This window comes from Loxodonta africana, chromosome 7, assembly GCF_030014295.1.
Source record: "Loxodonta africana isolate mLoxAfr1 chromosome 7, mLoxAfr1.hap2, whole genome shotgun sequence".
In the NCBI taxonomy this organism is placed as follows: Eukaryota; Metazoa; Chordata; class Mammalia; order Proboscidea; family Elephantidae; genus Loxodonta; species Loxodonta africana.
In genome coordinates, this window is record NC_087348.1 from 31,949,803 (window position 1) to 31,975,496 (window position 25,694).

Genomic DNA, 25,694 nt, shown 5'->3' on the forward strand with positions numbered 1-25,694 from the left:
TTATAGGAACCATATGATGGGGTAAACTGTGCTTTTTCCATGTCCTATATATACGGCATATTTTACATGTTTGTTCCCCAAGCTATATTTCAAGGGATTCAACAGTGGAATAACCAGGGTGTAAAACGTGGAAGCTTCTTTATCAGTTTCAAAGGAATGACTAGACTTGTGTTGTACCTGTGTAACGCTTAAAGTCCCATAGAACAAGACCACCGCAGTCAGGTAGGATCCGCAGGTGGAGAAGGCCTTGTGCCTGTCCTCAGCTGAGTTCATCTTGACAATGGCTACAAAAATGAGCAGACAAGAAACAAGAACTATTAGAAGGCATGAATTCAAATCAATAGCTGCTGAGATGAGAATGATCAATTCAATTTCAAGTGCATTTGAGCAGAGCAGAGACACTAAGGGAGGACAGTCACAGTAGAAAAGGCTGATGACATTGTAGCCACAGAAGGATAAATTAAAAATCTTTATGGTGGCAAGAAGAGAAATAAATGCACTATAAAGATAGAGGATTGCCATCAGCACCAGTAACACCCTTTGTGACATGATGACTGTGTAGATCAGAGGGTTACAGATGGCCACATAGTGATCAAAAGACATTGCTGACAGAATGAATAGTTTACTAATGCTGAATAAGAGAGAGGAAGCTAGCTGTATAGCACAAAAATAATAGAAGATTTTATTTTCATCCACAACAAAATTTACTAACATTTTGGGTCCAAGGGCTGTTGAATAACCAAGATCAGTGATAGCCAGATGTCTGAGAAAAAAGTACATGGATGTTTGTATGTTGGATGATGATGCCCAAGTTGCCCACCCCTAAAATCGTGTAGACGATGAGGAACAGTGCAATCAAGCCTGCAGCTCTGGGCGGTCTGTGATTCCCATCAGAATGAATTCATTCAGCACTGTTAGATTGTGTTTCTCCGTCTTGCTCTATCAGGAAACTTATTCTGGATAGAGACATCAGCATCGTCAATAAGTTTATGCAGTATCATCTGGTGGATTTTTAGTATACAACTGCAATATGCTAAATGAATAAGATAAATCCAAACTTTCTATCATAGATATATGAAGGTAAACCCACCTCCCACAACCTGAAGGTAGAGATAGAGAGAGATGGAAAGAGAGAGAAAGAAATAAGCAGAGAAAGAGAAAGCTAACTTGTTATCAGCTGGCGACAATTTACTCCCCAAAGAACATTTGTCAATGTCTGGGACATTTTGGATGTCACAACTAGGAGAAGGGTCCTATAGGTATCTAATGGAGGCCTGGGATGTTACTAAACATTCTACAATATACAGCATAACTCTCCACAATAACAAAATTTCTAGTTCACAATGTCATTAGGGGGAAGATGAGAAATCCTGATATAGATATACATATAGATATAGATATAAATGTAGATGTAGCTATAGGTAAAGATATAGGTGTAGGTGTACATGGAGGTATATGTGTATGTGTACATGTACTTGTAGGCACATGTATACATGCATTTGTAGGCACATGTGTACATGTAGATGCATATGTACATATGCATGCAAACATACATACAGATGCAGATGCACATACACATACACATACACATGCATATACATATATATATACATAGATGGGATCCCTGGTAGAGCAGTGGTTGGTTAAGAGCTTGGCTGCTAACAAAAAAGCTGGCTTTTTGAATCTACCAGCCGCTCTTTGCAATCCCTATGGGGAAGCTCTACTCTGTTTTACAGGGTTTCTATGAGTTGGAATCGAATTGATGTCAACGGATTTTTTTTTTTATTATATACGCATAGATATAAGAAGCAAAAATTTTAAAAAATTAAAAAAATTTAGATGTTAAGCATATGAATGGTTACTAAACTTTCTGTTTGTCATTTATTTCATGGCAATCACATAAAGACATTTACAAAAATTATAATACATATGTTGATTATAAAAATTTTAAACTGGAAAGTCCCAGAATGTTTGGAAACATTCAATATGCCTTACTTCAAAACATAGTCCAACAGAAGTACTTGTGCCACAGATGGTACAGACGGAAACAACATCCTTGACAAGTATTGAACGCATGTCTTGCCAGGGAAAATCTAATGGATCCTGGTGGAGATTATTCATCTTTATACAGGGGAATACCCAAGGTAGTAGACATATGCAGATATAGTCTCTGTTATTCCTCCACTTGTGGCTTATAGAGTAAGATACCTTAAGTTCTTTATCGACACCAGCGAAATGACCACTTCCTTTCAGGATTGTTGAGAAAATAAATGAAGATTAAATGTTTCAATGCGTTTAAGGTATCAGGCCATAACTCTCAAATATCAAAATACAGTGTTTTCATTGTTTTTAAAATGACAACAGCAAGTTATCTGAAAGGAGTTTTCTTTATATATGTATATGTAAATTCTTCTAGTGTGACCTAGCTTCTACGTTAGGGTTAAAACGATGAGTAGGTTGAGTAGTGCCTTATCCATGTAGCTGACCGGAGCCCTTCCCTCCCCCATCATCAAGTCCCTGACTAAAATTGGACCATCAGTGTACCAGTCTTCTGGATTATATATCTTCTACTTTACTTAAAACGTTTTAATATAAGTTGATTGACAGTTAATCTAAAAGTCAAGAGTTCAAAACCACCAGCTGCTCTGGAGTAGAAAGATGTGGCAGCCTGCTTCCATAGAGATTTACAGCCTTGGAAACCCTTTGGGGTCACTGATGAGTCAAGATCACCTTAAAGGGAGTGTGTTTTGATATAAATTTACTTAAAATATATCCTAACCTAGGAGTATTTTCGTTATAACTAACATATAATAAGTTGTTTATAACAAATCAGATAAATTTTCTCATGAAAAATTTACAACAGTGAGATGAAATTTGAGCAAATGGAGAGAAAGGGAGGTCACTCTCATTGATTTTATAAAATGAAGTTTCATTAAAAAATTCCATCTGGATAAAGAAATCCTCTAGTCTAAACTATCATATAGCACATAATGCATATAAACTTAAGTGTATTAAATTAAAATGTATACACATATCCCTAATAAACCACACATTAAAAAAAAAAAAGTGCCGGAGAAGGATGAGGATGGCAGTTTAAGGTAAAAGAATAAATGGTTTGAAATGGTACTACTTACAATGAAAACAGCAGTACCAGCAGCCTCTGAGCCAGGAATAATCAAGCAAATAGAACAACACGATAGTATCATATTAAATAATAAAGCAGTTACAGCGGAAATATACTGTCTCATGTAAAACATTGCTGAAAAAGTTGTGACCGACACTGACACAATGCCTATGTCAGAAAGCAACTATGGTCTCTTCCTGACTAGACAAAGAAGAATGAAGAAAACTGAAGACTTAAGCAATTAGTCTGAAGAACTAATGGGCTGCTTGACTCCCAACCTCCTCCAACCTGAAACCAGAAGAACTAGATGGTGCATGGCTACCACTACTGACCACTCTGACCAGGATCACAATAGAAGGTTAGGGGCAGAATGGGTTAAAAAAAAGTAGGACAAAATTCAAATTAAACAACAACAAAAAGACCAGATTTACTGGTTAGAAAGAGGCTGGAGAAACCCCTGAGACTATTACCCTAAGGCAGTCTTCTAACATGAAACTGTAGACACTCCCAGAGGACAGCTTTTAGCCCAATAACAGAGGGGGCTATTAAATTAAACAATAACATCTATGAAGGATGTACCCCTTACAACAATCAACTATAGGAGACCAAAAGGACAAGAAGGCGGGGAAGGACAGGGAAGCCTGCCTAATGGAATCAGGGGAGCCAGGGAGGAAATGAGGGGAGTGCTGACACATTTTGTGTAAGAAATTTTGGAAAATTAATTTGCTATGTAAACTTTTACCCAAAGCACAACAAAATGTTTTTGTTTTTTAAAAAAAAACTATCTTCAATGGATGCAATAAAAGCGATGTAAATCTTGTTTAGTTGCAATAGTGAAAGGGTGAAGAAAAAAAGTTCTTATATTGGGTAAGTACTGCTTTTCCTCCTATAAGGTAAGGGAAGATAAGAGAACTTCCTCTCATCAGCTTTGGAGTTCCATGGAGAACACCAGATTATTTTCCATGGTTTACGATGTTTGTTGAGTATTTAATTCTCATTCTATAAAGCTATATTCTTTGAGAAAATTATATATTCTTTCTGCCAAATTCCACTGGAAATTAAAGAATATAGTATATGGTATACTATTATGGTCAATCTAACTACTTAGAAGTTTCCTAAACTCCAAAAATTGCTTTTCACTTCTCAACAAGACGTGTGAGATAGAAACGTATTTGTTTCCTTATCAAGAGATTAGCAAAAATGCACATTTAAAAAGTTATTTAAATATGCATTAAATATTAAATTACACTTGAGAGGGACATAAGAAGGGCCTAGGGTCACTATGTAGCTAAGGATTTGGAAGGACATCAACACTGGAGACTGAATACCTGCACTTTCATAATTCTGCTACAGTATTTTTTAATACTGCATATGCTTCCTTTTCTTTCGTATATGAGCTCTATTATTCACATAGTTAGAACACCTGGATGGCACAAACAGTTAAGCACTCAGCTATAAACTGAAAGGTTGGGGGATGGAGTCCACTCAGAGGTGCCTTGAAAGAAAGAAAGATCTACTTCTGAAAAGCCACAACCATTGAAAGACCTATGATCACAGTTCCCTGATACACATGGGGTAGTTTTGAGGCAAAATTGACTCAAGGACTCTTTTTTTTTTTTTTTTTAATATATCTTGTTCATCTTTGTTTTTGTTTCTTTTTTATTCATATAGTTATTTATATAAAGTAAAATACTGTTTAGACATATAATGATAATGTTTCATAGGTGCTTATGAGGTTTTAGTCTCTGAAACAAAGTGTGAATATTTGGAAAAAAAAAAAGAAAAAACATGGAAGAAAAAGGAAGAGGCATTCTAGTCTCAGGCATTATTGAAAAGTAGAGTACACAGACCTGACTTAGAAATCCTAATATTTTGCAATAACTTTTCCATTGAATAACAGTGAGACCATGCAAGTATCACTGAAACATTCTGGATATTACTAAAACATAGAAATAGTCTGTCTTTTTACCTGTAATGAAGTCTCTCTATTGACTCCCCCATGTGTTTCTAAACGTGGCATAGTGAGAAGAATTTATGGCATTTTTTTCACCCATGGAGATTCTCCCTGAGGAGATGCCAAGCAATTTGTTGATTGCTCCTAAAACATTTGAAAGCTTCACAAAATATCTAGGGGTTGTCTGCTAATTGTCCAGGACAATTTGTATTCACTAGTAAGCAAGTTTGCAATCATACAGTGTGTATACATGCCTGTACTTCTCTATTTCATATATTCTTGCATTTTACTTTTGCTAACTTTCCCTTTCGACCACACGGGGCTCTGGATTAAAATATTGTATCTATGTAACAGAACTATGGATATACTCTGTTTCTACAGTGGTCTCTTCAAATGGATGACAAAATAAAGAAGTGCTTAAACACTTTCTTATTAAATTATTTTAAAGACTTAAATGGAATAAAATGAATGTATTGTGCACATGTGAGCTATCACTTCCTAGTTTGCTGTTGTTATTGTTGCTGTGTCTGCTGTTGTCCAGGGCTGTTTGGCTTGTTTGTCAGCTTTGTTTCTCACCTCAGGAACAGAAGTGTTACCCTGGCTTCTCATTTCATGGTCAATTACCATCATCAGTCTGCTTAAGAATTTTGCTTCTTTGTTTTATTTTCCTTTATTATATTTCAATATTTTATGTTTTTCCATCCTGTCCAATCCTCATTCCAAAACATCCTTCTCACCTTCATACATATCTGGCTGTGCCTCACATATGCTCTACCTTATCAATATACCCTTGTGTCTTAGGCTGAGTTCTCTAGAGAAACAAAACCAGTAAAGCGTAGAAATTATATATATATATACACACACATACACATAAAGAGGTTTATATCAAGGAATGGTGTAGAGGCTGGAATGTGCCAAGTCCATGGGTCAGGATAGAGGTTTCCCCTGATTTATGTAGATTCAGGGGCTGGGTACCCCGACATCTGCAACCCCTACATCTGCAGGTCAGACAACAGGACTCTTGCTCATGGGCTGAAGTTCTATGAATCCCAAGATTAACAGACAAGACTTCATGCAACCTGCTGGATGAAATTCCCAAGAACCAGGGGTCTGCAGGATCCAGAGCGAGGAAAAGCCAACAAACCTTGACAGAATGTCTACTTATATTTCATGCAGGCCACATGTATCCACTGGTTAGCTACTCACAGCAGATCCCATCATGGAGGTGATCACAACATCACAAGACTGCCATACCCCTGAGAATCAGCCCACCCAAGTTAACGCACAACCTTAACTGTCACACCATGTAAAGTGTGATATTTTATGTGTAATATTTTATTACGAATATACATTTATCATGCTATAAACCTTCTTGATGCACTTTAAATATACCATTTATGCTTTTTTGCTTATTGTGATATAGCATGTATATATGTGTATATATAAAAATATACATGTATATATATACGATTTTTTTCAACGTTTAAGCACTCACTACTAAATGAAAATTTGTCAGTTTGAACCCACAAGCCATTACGGGGAGAAAAGTCCTGGCCATCTGCACGCATAAAGATTACAGCCTAGTTAACCTTTGGGGCATTTCTACTGTGTCTTATAAGCTGAGACTGTGAGTCTCAGTTGACTCAAAGACATCTAAGAAAACAAAAATTGTTTACTGATAGATATTTTGTTGTCTCCAACAGAACAGTGTCTGACATTCTTGCTTTGTGCATGTCATCAGGAAAGACCAGTTTCCGGAATCATACATCGTATTTGGTGAAATAGAGGACCAGATGGAATGAAGGAAACCCTCCATGAGCTGGATGGACACAGTGGCTATAACAATGGACACAAACATACCAAGGATTGTGAGGAGAGCACAGAGGCAGACAACATTTTGGTCTGTTTTCCATAAGGTCACCACCATAAGTTGTAGTCAACTCAAGGGCAGTTAACAACAACAACCTTTTGAGATGGACTTTCTTCACTTCACATGACTCTATTCAGGATCGTTCTCACTGTTGTGAGCATCAATATTTTGTTTCTTTATTGTTGAGCATTATCTCATGTATGGATTTACTACAATTTGCTTAACAATTTACGCATTGAAGGATATTTTGGGTTGTTATCTGTTTTTAGCTATTATAAGTAAAGTTTCTATGAACTTTTTTTCTTTCTTTTTTTATTGTGATTTAGGTGAAACTTTACAGAGCAAATTAGTTTCTCATTAAACAGTTAATACATAAATTGCTTTGTGACACTGGTTGACAATGTTGTGAAGTGTCATCACTTTTCCTTTCTACACCTTAGGTTCTCTGTTTCCATTCATCCACTTTTCCTGTCCCTTCCTGCCTTCTCATCTTTGCGTTTGGGCTGGCGTGCCTATTAGCCTTCTATACATGATTGAACTATGAATTACGTCCCTGAAGTGTGTTATTCTGGCCCCAGAGACCTGTTGAATCTCTGGCTGAAGGAAGAACCTCATGAGGGACTACAGTGCTGAGTTTATAGTGAGTCTACGGGCAATACCCTTGGGGTTCTCCAGTCTCTGTCAGACCAGCAAGCCTAGTCTTTTGTGTGTGTGTGTGTCTGTGTGTGTGTGATTTTTAATTTTATTCTACATTTTTCTCCCATTCTGTCTGGGACCCTCTACTGCAATGCCTGTCAAAGCAATTGGTGGTGGTAACTGGGCACTTTCTAGTATTTCTCCACTCAGTCTGGTGGAGATTGTTGTAATTGTGGTTCCTTAGTCCTTCAGACTAATCTTTTCCTTGTGTCTTGTCTTTTTCATTCTCTTTTGCTCCAGTCAGGATGGGTTCAGTAGATGCATCTTTGATGGCCACTCACATGGTTTTAAGACCCTAGTCTCTATTCACCACAGTTGAATGTAGAGTATTTTCTTCATAGACTATGTTATGCCAATTAAGCTGGATGTCCCCTGAGATCATGGTTTCCTGCCCTCAGCACAGTAGATAAGTCTCTCAGGGCATTTGGATGTCTGTGAAGCTTCTACGACGTTGCACTAGTCAAGTTATGAGGACTTACCCACTATTGTGTACTGTCTTATACTTCACCAAATTCGCTACTTATCTACTAATTTGTGTATGGGTTCTTGTATGACCATAGGTTTCGTTTCTCCGGGATAAATATCTAAGTGTGAGGTGTTTTAGTTTTGACAAATTCTGATTTATTGGTTTGTACTTTTCATCAGTGTATTTGCATGTAACAATAATTCAATAGATTTTATTTTTGAGTGGTATTCATTTTCTTGAACATACCACAATTTATTCATTCTCAAGTAGGTGAACAGTTACATTGATTCTAGTTTTTGAATATTACAAATAAATTTGCAATGGACGTTTGTATACATGTCTTTACAAGGGAAAATGCTGTCCATGTCTCTTTTTAGATATATAGGATTAAAACGGCCCAATTTTATGGCAAAACTGGTTAGCTTTCTGAGACCCTGATGTTTAAAACAAATTATTTTTAATATATTTATGTCATTTTAATTTTCCACTAGCAGTTTATGACTATTCCAGCTCCTCCAAGTACTTACCAACTACCTGATATTCTAATAGATGTAAACAGTTATATCATTAATGTTTTAACTTGAAATTCATTAATTAAAAATGATGCTGAGAATTTTTATATGATTCTTTGCCAGCTGCATATTTTCTTTGGATAAGGTATGGTTCATTTTTATAACCATTTTTGTAGACCGTTTCTTTCCTTTTTTTTTTTTTTTAGTTTTGAAAACTCTGTATGTATTATGGACACAAGTCATTTATGAGATATATTATTGGAAAATATCTTCTCCCAAAGTATAACTTGTTTTTATATGTATCTTTGAAGACCAGAAGTTTTAAAATTTGTGTGGTAAAACTTTTTATGGATTTTGCTTTTCATGATTGTTGTAGGTGACTGTGCTGATATAACAGAATTCCACGTGTGGATGGATGGCTTTAAAAAACAGAAGTTTATTCTCTCACCATTTACCCTTTGCTGTTGAGTCAATTCTGGCTCATCTCACAGTTTAGGAAGCTAGAAATGCAAATTCAGGACACCAGCTCCAGGGGAAGGCTTTCTTTCCCTGTTGGCTCTGGGGAAAGTTCCTTGTTATCAACCTTCCCCTGATCTAGGAACTTCTCAGCTCCTGGACCCCAGGTCCAAAGGATGTGCTCTATTACTGGTGAGTCTTTCTTGGTGGCATACGGTCCTATTCCTTTCTGCTCCATTTACTCTTTTATACCTTAAGAGAGATTCACTCAAAATACATCCTAGCCCTGTAGGTTGAGTCCTTTCTCATTAACATAGCTGTCTCTAATTCTACCTCATTAACATCATAGAGGTTAGGATTTACAACACATACAATAATCACATCAGATCACAAAATGTTGGACAAGGTCACTATACTGGGAATCCTGGCAAGCCAAGTTGAAGCATGTTTTGGGGGGGACAAAATTCAATCCATTAACTGGAACCCGTTGCCATCGAGTCGATTCTGACTCATAGAGACCCTATATGACCAGTATTTTATCTAAGAAATCCGCAGATATATCTATACAGTAAATGCCAAAAAAAAAAAACCACTTAAAATCTGAATTTTAAGGCTTTTTTTTTTTTTAATTGACCACTAACCTGAAAGCAAAGTCACAAAGAAATGCTAAGTTAACTTTTTAATACTATAACTCTATTGAAGGCTCTATTGGATTTTGTACATGTCGTCTAACAGTAAAAAGAGTTTCACCTTTTCCTTTCCAATCTGAATGCTTTGTATTTATTTATTTTTTAATGACCTTATCATGTTTTCTAGAACATCCACTAAAAGGTCTCATAGACCTGGTAAGGGTAGATTTACATGTTGTGCTCATGGTCCTCCTAAGAATTTATTCAATCTTTCATACCCTGTGTGATGGTAGCTGTAGCTTGATCATGGGTGCACTGTTATCAGTTTGAGGAAGTTCCATGTTAACATTGTTGGTAGATGTGGTTAGATGCCCATCAAGTCAGTTCTAATTCATAGTGACCCTAAGAACAAAAGAATGAAACACTGCCCAGTCCTGCACTATTCTCACAACCATTGTTATGCTTGAACCCATACCCGGAGCCACAGTGTCAGTTCTTCTCTTGATGGTCTTCATTTTTTTCACTGACCCCCTACTTTATTGTTGCTGTTGTTAGGTGCCTTTGAGTTGGTTCTGACTCATAGCGGCCCTATGTACAACAGAAAAAAACACTGCCTGGTCTTGCACCACCCTCACAGTTGTTATGCTTGAGCTTATTGTTGCAGCCACTGTGTCAATCCACCTCATTAGTGGTCTTCTGTTTTTTTTGTTGTTGTTGTTGTTGACCCTGTACTTTACCAAGCGTGACGTCCTTCTCCAGGGACTGATCCTTCCTGATAACATGTCCAAAGTACATTAGATGAAGCATCACCATCTTTACTTGCAAGGAGCATTCTGGTTATACTTCTGCAAGATGGATTTGTTCATTCTCGTGGCAGTCCAAGGTATATTCAATGTTCTCCCCCAGTTTCACAATTCGAAGCAATTCAAAGGCTCCCGTTTTTCTTTGGTCTTCTTTATTCACTCTCCAGCTTTTGCATGCATATGACACCATTGAAAACACCATGACTTGGGTCAGACAGACCTTAGTCTTTCAAGGTGACATCCTTGCTTTTCAACACTGTAAAGAGGTCTTTTGCAGCCAATTAGCCCAATTCAATACATTGTTTGATTTCTTTACTGCCCTTTCCATGGCTGTTGATTGTAGATCCAAGTAAAATGAAATCTCTGATAATCCCAATCTTTTCTCCATTTATCAAGATGTTGCTTACTGATCTAGTTGTGAGAATTTTTGTTTTCTTTATGTTGAGGTGTAATCTATTTTGATGGCTGGGGTCTTTGATCTTAATCAGTAAGTACTTCAAGTCCTTTTCACTTTCAGCAAGCAGGGTAGTGTTGTCTGCACGTAGTAGTTTGTTAATTAGTCTTGCTCCAATCCTGATGCCCCATTCTTCTTCATATAGTCCAGCTTCTCAGATTATTTGCTCAGCACACAGAATGAATAGGTATGGTGAAAGGATATAACGCTGACACATCTTTCCTGACTTTAAACCACACAGTGTTCCCTTGTTCTGTTTGAATGGCTGCCTCTTGATCCATGCACAGGTTTCTCATGAGAATAATTAAGCGTTCTGGAATTCTCATTCTCCACAATGGGATCCATAATTTGGTATGATCCACACAGTTGAATGCCCGAGCAGAGTCAGTAAAACACAGGTAAATATCTTTCTGGTATTTTCTGCTTTCAGCCAGGATCCATCTAACATTAGGAATGATGTCCCTGGTTCCATGTCCTCTTCTAAATCTGGCTTGAATTTCTGGCAGTTCCCTGTCGATATAGTCCTGCAGCTGTTTTTGAATGATCTTCAGCAAAATTTTGCTTGCGTGTGATATTAATGATATCGTTGGGTAATTTCTGCTCTCAGTTGGATCACCTTCCTTGGAGATAGGCATAAATAAGAATCTCTTCAAGTTGCTTGGCCAGTAGCTGTCTTCCAAATTTCTTGGCACAGATGAGTGAGCACTTCCAAGGTTGCATCCGTTTGGTATTTCGTCAGTTCCCAGAGCCTTATTTTTCATCAGAGCCTTCAGTGCAGCTTGGACTTCTTCCTTCAGTACCATCAGATCCTGATCATATGTCACTTCCTTAAATGGTCGAACATCACCCAATTCTTTTGGTATAGTGTCTCTGTGTGTTCCTTCCATTTTCTTTTGATGCTTTCTGGTAATATAATATTTTCTCTTTAGAGCCTTTAGTATCACAACTTGAGGCTTGAAATTTTTCTTCAGTTCTTTCAACTTGAAAAATGCTGAGCATGTTCTTTCCTTTTGGATTTCTATTTCCAGGTCTTTGTACATATCATCACAATACTTTACTTTGTCTTCTCGAGCTACCCTTTGAAGTTTTCTGTTCAGCTCTTTTACTTCCTCATTTCTTCCTTTTGCTTTAGCTACTCGACGTTCAAGAGCAAGCTTCAGAGTCTCATCTGACTTCCATTTAGGTCTTTTCTTTCTCTCCTGTCTTTTTAGTGACCTCTTGCTTTCTTTATCTGTGATGCCCTTGGTGTCATTCCACAACTCATCTTACCTTTGGTAATTAGTACTGAAGGCATCAAATCTACTCCTGCAATGGCCTCTAAATTCATGTGGGATATATTCATGGTCATATTTTTGCCTTGTTCTGACCGATGATATTGAGCTTTTCCATCATCTGTTTGCACATATGTAATACATGTAGTAGATTTAGTTTCTGTGAATTCCATCTGGAGAGGTCCTTGTTGGTGAAAAGTGTTATTTTCAATGAAGAAGTTGTTGGTCTTGCAAAATTCTATCATGTGATCTTTGGCATTGTTTCTATCACCAAGGCCATATTTTCCAACTACCATTCCTTCTTCTTTGTTTCCAACCTTTACATTCTAATCAGCAGTAATTATCAGTGCATCCTGATTGCATGATCAATCAATTTCAGACTGCAGAAGTTGGTAAAAATCTTCAATTTCTACATTTTTGGCCTTAGTGGTTGGTTCATAAGTTTGAATAATAGTTATATTAACTGGTCTACCTTGTAGGCAGGTGGATATTACCCTATCACTGACAGAGTAGTAGCACAGGATGGATCTGGAAATGTTCTTTTTTGGAGATGAATGCAAGGCCATTCCTCTTCAAGTTGGCATTCCCGGCATAGTGGATGATATGTCTGTCTGATTCGAAATAGCCAATACCAGTCCAATTCAGCTCACTAATGCTTAGTGGTTCTTACTTCACGCACCTCACATTTCTATTATTAATGGGTGCTTGTAGCTGTTTCTTCACATTTTCAGTCCAGCCACATCAGCAAGTGAAGGTCCCAAAAGCTTGAATCCATCCACTTGATTAAGGTTGACTCTACTCTGAGGAGTCTGCCCCTTCCCAGTCGTATTTCGAATGCCTTCTAACCTGAGGGGCTCATCTTCCAGCACTATATCAGACAATGTTCCACTGCAATTCATATGGTTTTCATTGGTTAATTCTTTTCAGAAGTAGCCTTCCAGGTCCTTCTTCCTAGTCTGTCTTAGTCTGGAAACACAGCTGAAACCTGTCTGCCATGGATGACCCTGCTGGTATTTGAATACCAGTGGCATAGCTCCCAATATCACAGCAACACACAAGCCTCCGCAGTACAACAAATTACACTTATCTTAAAACTTTTGTCATTTTCACATACCTAAAAAAAAAGGGGGGGTGCGTTTTGAACCCACTACTTCAAAACATTGTCTTATGAAAACCTATGATTATAGATGGTCCAGGATGGAACAGTCAACATACTAGACAGATTGTGAATAGATACTGTCATGAATTGAATTGTGTCCCTCCAAAATATCTGTCAACTTGGCTAGGTCATGGTTCCCAGTATTGTATGATTGTCTACAATTTTATCATCTGATGTGATTTCCACATGTTATAAATCCTATCACTATGATGTAATAACTTGAATTAAAAAAAAAAGATTGCTTAGCAGTAGTTATAGTGATGAGATTTACAAGATTAGATTGTGTCTTAAACCAATCTCTTCTGAAATATAAAAAGAGAGAAGCTAGCAGAGAAACATGGGGACCTCATACCAACATGAAAGCATTGCCGGTAGCACAGTGAGTCCTTTGGACCGGAGGTTGTTTTGCTGACATGCTCTCAAAGCAAGGGAGACTGAGGACAAGGACCTTCCTCTAGAGCAGACAGAGAGAGAAAGCCTTCCCCTGGAGCTGGCGCCCTGAATTCGGACTTTTAGCCTACTGGACACTGAGAGAATACAATTCTCTTTGTCAAAGCCATTCACTTATGGTATTTCTGTTATAGCAGCACTAGACAACGAAGACAGATTTATAATTTCATATATATGTATATATCTCTATATAAAGAGAGATAGAGATAAATTGATTACAATGGAGTTTATTTGTCTTTGTACATGAAAACATCACCAGAGCTATATTTATATAGATAAAGCCTCTGCTATACCTTCATTTGTAATGCATACAAAGTGGTACTTTGGGCAAATAACATAAGTCATATGAACCTGCTTATCCCCACTTGAAAAATCACATTCCAACATTTTTTTGGCAGGGTTGTTAGGAAGTGTAAATGAGAATTAATAGCTGGAATGTGTCTATGATACATGAAAATAACTGTAGTGTGTCCCTAGTATTATTTGTCTATCTACCTACCTACCTACATACCTGCCTGTTAGTGTGTCTCTCATCTATCAATCTATCTATCACTTATCTATCTATCTACCATCTTACCTATCTAGCTGTATATCTCTATATCTATCATGTACTTGTCTATCATCATCCATACTTTTTTGGATGTTGACAGTAATAACTTAAAATATTTTTTTTGTTACTGTTAATTGTTTTGATCTTTAGACTGCGATTTAAGATCTTTGTGACCATTTTCATGAATAGGTTCGTTATGACCCTGTCCTTGTAACTAACCCAGCCCCACATTCTGTAACACCAGTTCTATGACTAAAGTGTCCAAAAGTGCCATAATTTACATGACATTTTGTTTGTCTACTTAAATTATTTTCTCCTCCAATTGGACATTTGTATTATAACTGACACATTCTAAGTTTTTTTTAACAAACCAGATTCATATTTTTTTCTTGTTGAGAAACCCAGAATATATGAAGAAATCTGAACAAACAGTGAAACATTGATCTCATAAACACTCCCTTGTAAAAAAACAAAAAAAAACTTCTGCTTTCTATGAAAAAAAAAAGTTTAAAATATCACTATATGACACAATAGCATAGGAGAAAGGGAAAACATGCTGATGATGACATACATGTAAATTAATGGAAGTTATTAAAATCTGCCTGAACATGAAGCATCTTCCATTAAACATCAGAACTCCTATGTGCCGGGAGATATCACAGATCAATTTAAGTATAATTCTTAAAAACTGCATCTGAATGTACCACAGATATTTTAAAAATACAATAGCCCTACAGGTTAAGGTAACAGAATGGTTGGTTTAAAACTTTGTGAGCCCTGCTTCCAATGTTCTATCTATCTGTCTGTCTGTCTGTCTATCTCTCTCTCTCTCTGTCTATCTATCTCTCTCTCTATCCCTCTATCATCTCTCTATCTCTCTCTCTATCCCTCTATCTCTCTATCATCTCTCTATCTCTCTATCATCTATCTATCATCTATCTATAATCTATCTATCATCTATTTATCTATCTCTCTATTATCTATCATCTATCTGTGCCTGTCTCTTTATCATCTGTCTCTCTATCTATCATCTATCTATCATCTATCTATCTATCTATCCATCTATCTATCCATCTATCTATCTATCTATCTATCTATCTATCTATCTATCTATCTATCTATCTATCTATCTATCATCTATCTATCATCTATCTATCTATCATCTATCTATTTATTTATCTGTCTATCTATTATCTATCTATCTATCATCATCATCTATCCATCATCATCTATCGTCTATCTATCTGGCATATATCAATTCCTGAACACTATGAGCAGAGCAGTCTCTGAGTAAACTAGTAGGAAACAAATGCAGAAATTAAATTTCATAGCATTAATTGTAAAAATGAATACATGAAGTCCACATTTATCTCATATAAATCATATTAGGAATAATGGTGGAAAACAGACAGAATTGAATAAAAAAAGTGGCCTTGAAAATGTCACTAAAACACTCTCAACGTTAGTAAAACATGTTATTGCATAAAAATTTTTACCTTTTACCTGTATTTAACCTGTTTGACACCCCCACGGGATTCTTAGCATGGCGTAGTGGGAACAACTTGAAGCTTTCAGCATTGAAGTCTCTCCCTGAGGAGACACCAAGCAATGTGTTAATTATGTCTGAAGCACTTGAAAACTTATGAACATATCTAGTGTGTCTGTTAATTTTCTAAATAATATGTATTCACCAGTGATTTTCTTTTAGTTATATCCATTCATTTATTCCCAGTTAACTTTCAACTTGTCCCACCCAGGGATCTGGATTAAAATATTTTACCTTTAGGACAGACCACTCGATATTCCCCCATTTCCATAATGTTATCATAAGGAATAAAGTTAGTAAATTTCATCTTATGATATATCATTAATTTGTGCTTTTTCTGTATTTTCACTTTTTTTATTATTATGCTTTAGGTGAAAGTTTACAGTTCAAGTTAGTTTCTCATACAAAATTTATACATACGTTTTTATGAGACCTTAGTTGCTACAAATATAATGTGAATGCACACTCCCCCTTTCCGCTCTTGATTTCCTGTGTCTGTTCCACCAGCTCTTGCCCCTTTCTGCCTTCTCATCTCGCCTCCAGACAGGAGTTGCCCTTTTAGTCTCATGCATCTACACGAACTAAGATGCACTCTCTTCATGAGTATTAATTTATCTTTTATAGTCCCGTCTAATCTTTGTCTGAAGAATTGGCTTTCGGAGTAGTTTTAGTTCTGGGTTAACAGTGAGCCCGGGGGCCATGTCTTCTGGGGTTTCTCTAGTCTCAGTCAGACCATTAAGTCTGAACTTCATGAATTTGAGTTCTGCACCTCACTTTTCCTCTGCTCCTTCAGGAACTCTCAGTTGTGTTCTATGTCAGGGAGGACATTGGTGGTAGCTGGGTACCATCTAGTTCATCTGGTCTCAGGCTGATGGAGTCTGTGGTTTATGTGGCCCATTTTGTCTCTTGGGCTAATACTTTCCTTGTGTCTTCAGTGTTCTTCATTCTCTTTGCTCCCGGTACATTGGGACTAACTGATGCATCTTAGATGGCTTCTCACAAGTTTTTAAGACCCCAGATGCCACTCACCAAAGTGGGATGCAGAACATTTTCTTAATAAGCTTTGTTTTGCCAATTGACTTAGATATCCCCCAAAACCATGGTCCTCAGACACCCACCCCTGCTATTCTGCCCGTTGAAGTGTTTGCTTGTGTTCAGGAAACTTCTTAGCTTTTGGTTTAATCCAGTTGTGCTGACTTTCCCTGTATTGTATATTGTTCTTCCCTTCACCTAAGATAATTCTTATCTACTATCTGGTGGCTTAGTGCTTAAGTCCTAAGGTTACTAACCAAAAGATCAGTGATTCAAATCCACCAGATGCTCCTTGGAAACTCTATGGGGCAGTTCTACTCTGTCCTATAGGGTTGCTATGAGTTGGAATCGACTCGACGGCAGTGGGTTTGATCTAGTTAGTGAATTCCCCATCCCTCCCTTCCCACCCTTGTAACCATGAAAGAATGTTTTCCTCTGTGTTTAAACCTTTTCTTGAGTTCTTACAAAAGTGGTCCTATACAATATTTGTCCTTTTATGACTGACTGATTTCACATAGCATAATGTCTTCCAGATTCACCCATGTTGTGAGATGTTTTGGGAATTCATCATTGTTCTTTATTGTTGAGCAGTATTCTGTTGTGTGAATACAGAATAATTTGTTTATCCATTCATCCATTGATGGGCACCTACACTGTTTCCATCTCTTTGCTATGGTGAACAATGCTGCAATGAACATAGGTGTGCACATATCTATTTTTCCAATGGCTCTTATTTTTCTAGGATATATTCTAAAGAGTGGAATTGCTGGATGGTATGGTACTTTTATTTCTAGATTTTTAAGGAGGTGCCAAATCTATTTCCAAGGTGATTGTACCATTTTACATTTCCACCAGCAGTGTATAAGTGTTCCAGTCTCTCCACCACCTCTCCAACACTTATTATTTTGTGTTTTTGGATTAATAATAACCTTGTTGGGGTGAGATGGTATCTCATTTTAGTGTTGATTTGCATTTCTGTAACATCTAAAAATGATTGTGAGCATTTCCTCATGTATCTGTTAGTCGCCTGAGTGTTTTCTTTGCCGAAGTGCCTGTTCATATCTTCTGCCCATTTTTTAAATTGGGTTACTCGTTTTTTGTTGTTGTTGAAGTTTTGCAGTATCGTCTAGGTTTTAGAGATTTGACCCTGTTCAGGTATGTCATACCTCCAAAATTATTTTTCCCAGTCTGTAGCCTGTCTTTTTATTCTTTTACTGAAGTCTTTTGATGAGCATAAGTGTTTGATTTTTAGGAGCTCCCTGTTATCTAGTTTCTCTTCTGGTGTTTGTGCATTGTTAGTAATGTTTTAAATACTGTTTATGCCATGTATTAGGACCACTATCATTGTCCCTAATTTTTCTTCCATGATCTTTATCATTTTAGGTTTTACATTTAGACCTTCGATTCATTTTGAGTTAGTTTTTGTGCGTGGTGTGAGGTATGAATCTTGTTTCTTTTTTTGCACATGGATATCCAGTTATGCCAGTACCATTTGTTAAAGAGGCTGTCTTTTCCCTGTTTATTGGACTTTGAGCCCTTGTGAAATATCAGCTGCTGACAGGTGGATAAACTTATGTCTGGATTCTCAACTCTGTTCCTTTGTACTATGTATCCATTGTTGTACCAGGACTAGGCTGTTCTGAATACAGTGGATGTATAATAGGTTTTAGAGCCACTTAGCATGTGATTCTTCTCCAGTAGTGCTTTACTTATCTGAGGCCTCTTCCTCTTCCATATGAAGTCAGTGATTTGCTTCTTCATCTCATTAAAAAATGCCATTTGAATTTGGGTTGGGATTGCTTTTAATCTGTAGATCGCTTTGGGTGGAATTTATGTTTTCACGATGTTGAGTCTTCCTATCTGTGACAAAGGTAAATTTTCCACTCAGGGAGATCTCTTTTGGCTTCTTGCAGCACTATCTTGTGGTTTTGTTTTTATAGGTATTTTACATCTATGGTTAGGTTTATTCCTATTTTCTGTTCTTGGGGAGCTATAGAAAATGGTATTACTTTGGTGACTTCCTCTTCAAAGTTTTATTTGTTGGTGTCAGGAATCCAACTGATTTTTGTACCTTTTTCTCGTATGTTGACCTTTTGCTGAAATCTTCTATTAGTTTCAACAGTATTTTTGTGGATTCCTTGGGGTTTTCTGTGTATAAGATCATATCCTCAGCAAATAGGTATGCTTTTAATTCATCCTTTCTAATTTTGATGCCCTTTATTTCTTTTTCTTTCCTAATTGCTCTGGCTAGGACCTCCACTACAATGTTGAATAAGCACAGTGATAAAGTGCTTCCTTGTCTGGTTCCTGTTCTAAAGGGAAATGCTTTTTGATTCTCTCCATTTAGGCCGATGTTGGCTGTTGGCTTTGCATAAATGCCCTAGATTATGTGGAGGAATATCCTTTTTCTTCCCTATTTTGCTGCGAGTTTTTAATCAGGAATGGATGTAGGACTTTGTCAAATGTCTTTTCTGCATCAATCGATAGGATCATTTGTTCCTTATCTTTTGTTTTATTTATGTGTTGGATTCCATTGATTGTTTTTCTAATGTTGAACCATCCCTGCATACCTAATACGAATCCCACTTTGTCGTTGTGAATAATTTTTTGATATGTTGTTGAATTCTATTTGCTAGACATTTGTTGAGGATTTTTGCGTCTATGTTCATGAGGGATATTGGTCTGTAATATTCTTTTTTTGTGGTGTCTTTACCTGGTTTTGGTACCAAATTTATTCTGGCTTCATCAAATCAATTCAAGAGTACTTCCTCCTTCTGTATGCTCTGCAATACATTTAGCAGTAGTGGTGTTAACTCTTCACTGAAAGTTTGGTAGAATTCTCTAATGAACCTGTCAGGGCCAGGGCTTTATTTTTGTAGGGAGTTTTTAAATTACCTCTCCATCTCTTCTTTTGTTATAGGTTTATTTAGTTTTTCTACCTCTGTTTGTGTTAGTTTAGGTAGGTAGTGTGTTTTTAGAAATTTGCCCATTTCCTCTAGATTTTCAACTTTGTTGCAGTAAAATTTTTCATAGTATTCTGTTATGATTCCAAGGTCTATCGTGAGGTACAATGTTGTCAGTGATACGATAATATTCATGTGCCAAAAAAGACCAGTTAATACTGTTATCACTCAAATTTACTCAACCAATTCCAAAGATGAGGAAAGTGAAGATTTTATCAACATATCTGAGTTCATCAAAATTTCATTCAAAATCCGTTGCTAATTACTAGTTATTACAATGTGAAAGTTGGAAAAAAAAGGAGAATCGCTAGATGGACAATATGGTGATAGAAATGACGCCAGAGATTGCATGCACAAATATAGCAAGACCAACAAATTCTTCATTACAAATAGCTTTTTTCAACAAAAGCAATGGAGACTATGTATGTGGTCTTTGCCAGAAAGAATACACAGGAATCAAACTGAGTACATCTATGGAAAGAAATTATGGAGAGGCTCAATATCATCAGTCAGACCAACATCAGCCAGGCACCAACCCTGGAACTGACAATTGATTGCTCATATGCAAGTAAAATTTAAAGCTGAAGAAAACTAGAGCAGGTCCACGACAGCCAAAATATAACCTTGAATATATCCTGCCTAAAATTAGGTATTATTCCAAATATTGATTTGTCATTTTGAACACTAACGACTGCAGATTAAAAAGCTTTGGATGCTATCAAGGACATCAGACCTGAAGGAATCGAAAGATCATTAAAAGACAAGAAAGAAAGAGGAAACCAAATGGATGTCAAAAGGTACTCTGACATTTGTCTTTAAATGTAGAGTAGCTGAAGCAAAAGAAGAAATAATAAAGTTGAAGGGCTGAAGAGAAGATTTCAAAGGGAGGCTCAAGAAGACAAATTAAAATATGATGAAATGTGCTAAGACCTGCACTTAAAAAACCAAAAGGGAAGGACATGTTTGACCTTTCTCAAGCTGAAAGAATCGAAGAAAAAATTCAAGATATATGAGTAAATTTTATGGTTTGCTATTTATATCTCAATAAAAGAATTTAAAAATAAAAGTAACAAGAAAAAAATCCAATATTTCTGACTTTCTGGATGTGAAATAGAAGTTATATCCATGTATAAAGCACTTTAAAAGATGCAGAACACAAACTCACTTGAGTAGGAATTAAATGTCCTTATGATTAGAAAAATCATGAAAATTTAATAAAAAATAAAACCTTGAAAAAAATTCTTATATTTTAATTCTATGTCAATTATTTCATATAAGTTTAGAATTTCCATAGAATCAATTGATTGTTATAGTCATAGAAGAGCTCCATGAAAAAGTGTGTTTTAAAAATGAAAATATTTCCTATGATAGAATAAATGTTGAATTTTTATTGTGTCTACTCTAGGGTTGACTGATTTCTATTGCTCCAAGTAATAAGTGAATATTTTGAGGTAATAATTATGTAAATAGACAGGTACATCTAATCTTATACTTTCCCATTATTTTCATATATTGTGCATTTTGCTGGTATTTAAGTAAAATAATATTATATTAAATATTTGTATTCTTCTCATCAAGGAGACTATACAGGTATGCTATTGTTAGTTACTGCTGTATACAGGTAAGACTGGCTATAATTATGAGATGAACTTCTGCTAGAACATGACACAGTGGAAACTGGGAGAAACACCACATGTTGCAGTGAAGGGCATACCCCTCGCAGTTCTAGGATGTGCCATTCACATATGGCAGAAATTAGAATATCACTCTTCCTGTAACTTGACACCTGAGACTTCTTCTCCTCAGCATTTGTGTTCACCTTTCCACCAGTTTACTCTTTCTCCACGGAATCCCCCAGCATATGTAGTACCAATTTGTCAATTCCCTCAAACCCCTCTATTAGTGGTACCTTTCTGTAATAGAAAAATCATATGCAGGTACTATTTGACACTTGGTGAGAGGGTTCAGTCCTTGGAGAAGGACATCATGACTAGTATAGGAGAGGGTCAGTTAAAAATAGGAAGACAATCAACGAGATGGATTGACAGTGACTGCAACAATGGGCTCAAAGATAGCAACGATTGTGAGGTAGTTCAGGACGAGACACTCTTTTGTTCTGTTGTTCACGGGGTTTCTTTGATCAGTATTAACTCCAGGCACCTAACAACATGTATTAAGATTATTGGTGATCATTAAATATTTTAATGAATCACAGAGTATTTCTTATTGTAACTGTAATAATATTTAACTTGTATATCAAGCTCCTCAGTATTTTCCTGTTCTTTCTTTCTCTCTCTTATTTTCAGGAGCTCCTTCAAGGAAAAACTGTATAAGTGGATTAGACAAATTTCTTTTCTTTTCATGGATATTGCTGAGTTGCACGTTGTTCCTTTTGGTCTCTATGATTACTGTTGTGGGAAGCTCTCCGATGTTTACATTAATCTTGGCAATACCCAATATATTGCACATTTACAGATGGTTCTTTCACATCTTATGCTATATAAATGGCAAAATATAGAACTTTGTGGTGCCCAACTTTCACAATTGCATGTAGTGCTTCTGTCTCTCCTCATTGTATCATCTAGAAATTCTTTTCCCAGGCATGTAATGAAACACTCAATAAGTAATGCATCACTCAAACTTTAGCTCAAGAAAAAGGTTTTAATTCATTTAAAAAAAGAAACAGAAAAGATAATGAAAAATGTATCCAGTATTGGGATTGATGGCTCCCATTGGTTCAAGTAGCTCAGCAAAATCAAAGTTAATGCATCTGGCAATCTTTTGTCCTTAAATTACATTTTCCCCAAATTGAAGTTCACACTGCATCAAAGTACAGGAAGCAGATGATGATGGCGAATAAATCTTCTCACAGACCTCATTTTTTAAGGAAGAAACATCAGTCCTTTATTTTTAAAAGGTGGCTGAACTTCTCAAGGCAAAAGTCTATAAATCATTTCTTAAAATGGGAATTTCCTTGTTTATTTATTTATAACATCTTCCTTACTAAGCCAAAAAAACAAACCCATGCAGTCCAGGTGATTCCAACTCCTAGTGACCCTACAGGACAGATTAGAACTGCCCCCTAGGGTTTCCAAAGAGATGCTGGCAGGTTCCAACGGCTGACCCTTGGGTTACCAGATGAGCTGTAACCACGGTGTCACTGTGGCTCCTGTTCTTTATTGCATTATGATAATTCTCAATACCTGCCACTAGACGTTTATTATAAACCTGCTCAGACTATGTTATGCATCCACATTGTGATGGTGTCCCATTATGTAGTTCGAACAAATCATGCTTCCAAACGAATTGTTAGCTTGCTGTATCAGTGTACTAATTCATTGTCTCTATGGAATTTATTTTCTCTCCCAGACATTGTGCTAGGCATTCACTACTTTTTGAACCTCACTGCTATTTCTCTTCTTTTAATCTGATATGCTCTGTCATCTCAGGATGACATCATTAAAGCAGAAAATTGACATTGAGAAGTTATTTACACTAGCTGTTCTGAAACTGGAACCTGGAACCTGGAGCAAGACCATGTTTGAAACTTGATTCTAATGCTTAAGACCACATTGAACTTGGACTATTTATATATCATTTGTGAATTGAACTTGGTTCATTTATTTACCCTTTCTGAACCTCCATTTTATCATCTAAAATATCTAAATATTAATAGAACCTGCCTCACAGAGCTGTTGTGAAAATTAATTAAATCTTGAAGAATGACAATGATACACCAGTCAAGAAGTATATCATTACCTGGATGTGCTCATTGTTGCTGTGGACCACTTGGCGCGACTTGTCTCATCCAATAAGCCAGAGACTCAAGTGGGAGCATAGAAAGGCACGGTTATTTCATTGTGCAAGGGAAGAAACAGTTGGGGCTGATGTTTCCAAGACTGCTCAGTGAGAAAGAGGCAAAAGGTTACCTTTAAGGGGTTTACAAGTAGGAAGCCCATACAAGTTACAACAGCGACACTTTAATCATAGTACTTAGGTGCAACGTGGTGTAAATGTAACTTTATGCATAGTGTGTTCAGAATATGGTGGTTAAACTCTACCCAGAGATGGAGAATTTACTATGTATGAGGTTTAAAAGGTTATCCTTAATGTCCACATGGCATCTAAGCCAGTTTCTGCCAATTTCCTCTAGTTTGGTCAGCATCTAAAAAAGAGGGGAACCCGGATTTTAATGTAAAGTTATAGGGAATATCAAGCAAAGAAACCAGAATTCTAATGTAAAGCTAAGGCGGGGGGGGTGCCAAGCAAGCTGCTCGAGGCTGACCTTTCAGTAAGCAGCCAAGCACTTTAATCACTGTGCCACCAGGGCCCCAACACTTTCTTATCTACTATAAAATTTACGTAACTATTGTATTTTTGATCTATCTCTTCACTTTAAGAAAGGCAAAAGTTTTTACACTTTTGTTCATCAGTGCATTTAGAAGAGTGACTGACACACAGAATATTTGCAAATATATGTAGAATATATTTGTGCTAGCTATACTCTTTGGGGAAACCCTGGTGGCGTAGTGGTTAAGTGCTATGGCTGCTAACCAAAGGATTGGCAATTCGAATCCACCAGGCACTCCTTGGAAACTCTATGGGGTGGTTCTACTCTGTCCTATAGGGTTGTTATGAGTCAGAATCGACTCGACTGCACTGGGTTTGGTTTTTTCGTTTATACTCTATGGAGGCGCACAGACAAGTTTTGAAACCCATCATGTATTTCATAGGAACCATATGACGCATCAAACTATAGAAAAGATGTTGCATATTTTTTTCCATGCCCTATGTAGGGCAGATTTTACATCTTTGTTCCTCAAGCTATAAATCAAGGGATTCAACATGGGAATCACCAGGGTGTAAAATATGGAAGCCACTTTATCAGCCTGAAAGGAATGACTGGACTTGGGCTGCATGTATATAAAGATTAAAGTCCCATAGAACACTACCAAGATTGTCAGGTGGGATCCACAAGTGGAGAAGGCCTTGTGCCTGCCCACAGCTGAGTTCATCCTGAGAATGGCTACAAAAATGAGCATGTAAGAAACAAGAACTATTAAAAGGAATGTAATCAAATTAATAGAGGCTAAGATGAGAATTCTTTTTTTTTAAGATGAGAATGACCAATTGAATTTCACGTGTGCTTGAGCAGAGCAAATATAATAAGGGGTTAATGTCACAGTAGAAATGACTGATTACGTTGTAGCCACAGAAGGATAAGTTAAAAATCTTTATGGTGATGAGAAGTGAAACAAACATGCAATAAATATAGAGGATTGCCACCAGCACCAGGCACAACCTTTGTGACATGATGACTGTGTAGAGAAGAAGGTTACAGATGGCCACATAGTGATCGTAGGACATTGCTGACAGAATAAATAGTTCACTATTTATGAACAAGACAAAGAAAGCTAGCCGTGTAGCACAAAAATAATAGGAGATTGTATTTTCATCCACAAAAAAATAGACTAGCATTTTAGGTCCCTCAGTTGTTGAATAACCAAGATCAGTGACAGCCATGTATCTGAGAAAAAAGTACATGGGTGTTTGTAGAGTAGAGTCTATCTTGGTGAGGATGATGATGCCCAAGTTGCCCACCATTGAGATCATGTAGATGATAAGGAACAGCGCGAACAATGGAGCCTGCAGCTCTGGGCGGTCTGTGATTCCCGTCAGAATGAATTCATTCAGCACTGTTAGATTGTGTTTGTCCATCTAGGCCTATCAGGAAACCTATTGTGGTTGGAGACATCAGC

At 36.8% G+C, this 25,694-nt stretch overlaps 1 protein-coding gene across 1 annotated transcript; it reads right to left on the reverse strand.

Moving 5' to 3' along the window:
• LOC135232116 (olfactory receptor 8K3-like) lies at nucleotides 1-25,653 on the reverse strand. The gene is made up of 2 exons (XM_064289416.1): nucleotides 25,138-25,653; nucleotides 1-654 (listed from the first exon to the last, which is right to left on the reverse strand). The coding sequence occupies exons 1-2, from the start codon at nucleotides 25,651-25,653 to the stop codon at nucleotides 1-3; spliced, it is 1,170 nt and encodes a 389-aa protein (XP_064145486.1).
• Between the last annotated feature and the right edge of the window lie 41 nt (nucleotides 25,654-25,694).

What these genes read in the sequence shown, in the direction of transcription:
- LOC135232116 (XM_064289416.1), bottom strand. Translation starts at nt 25,653, where the DNA reads ATGGACAAACACAATCTAACAGTGCTGAATGAATTCATTCTGACGGGA. An exon ending in TATCCTTCTGTGGCTACAAC is followed by an intron (nt 655 to 25,137) that starts GTAATCAGTCAT and finishes TGTGCTATACAG; the next exon opens with CTAGCTTCCTCTCTCTTATT.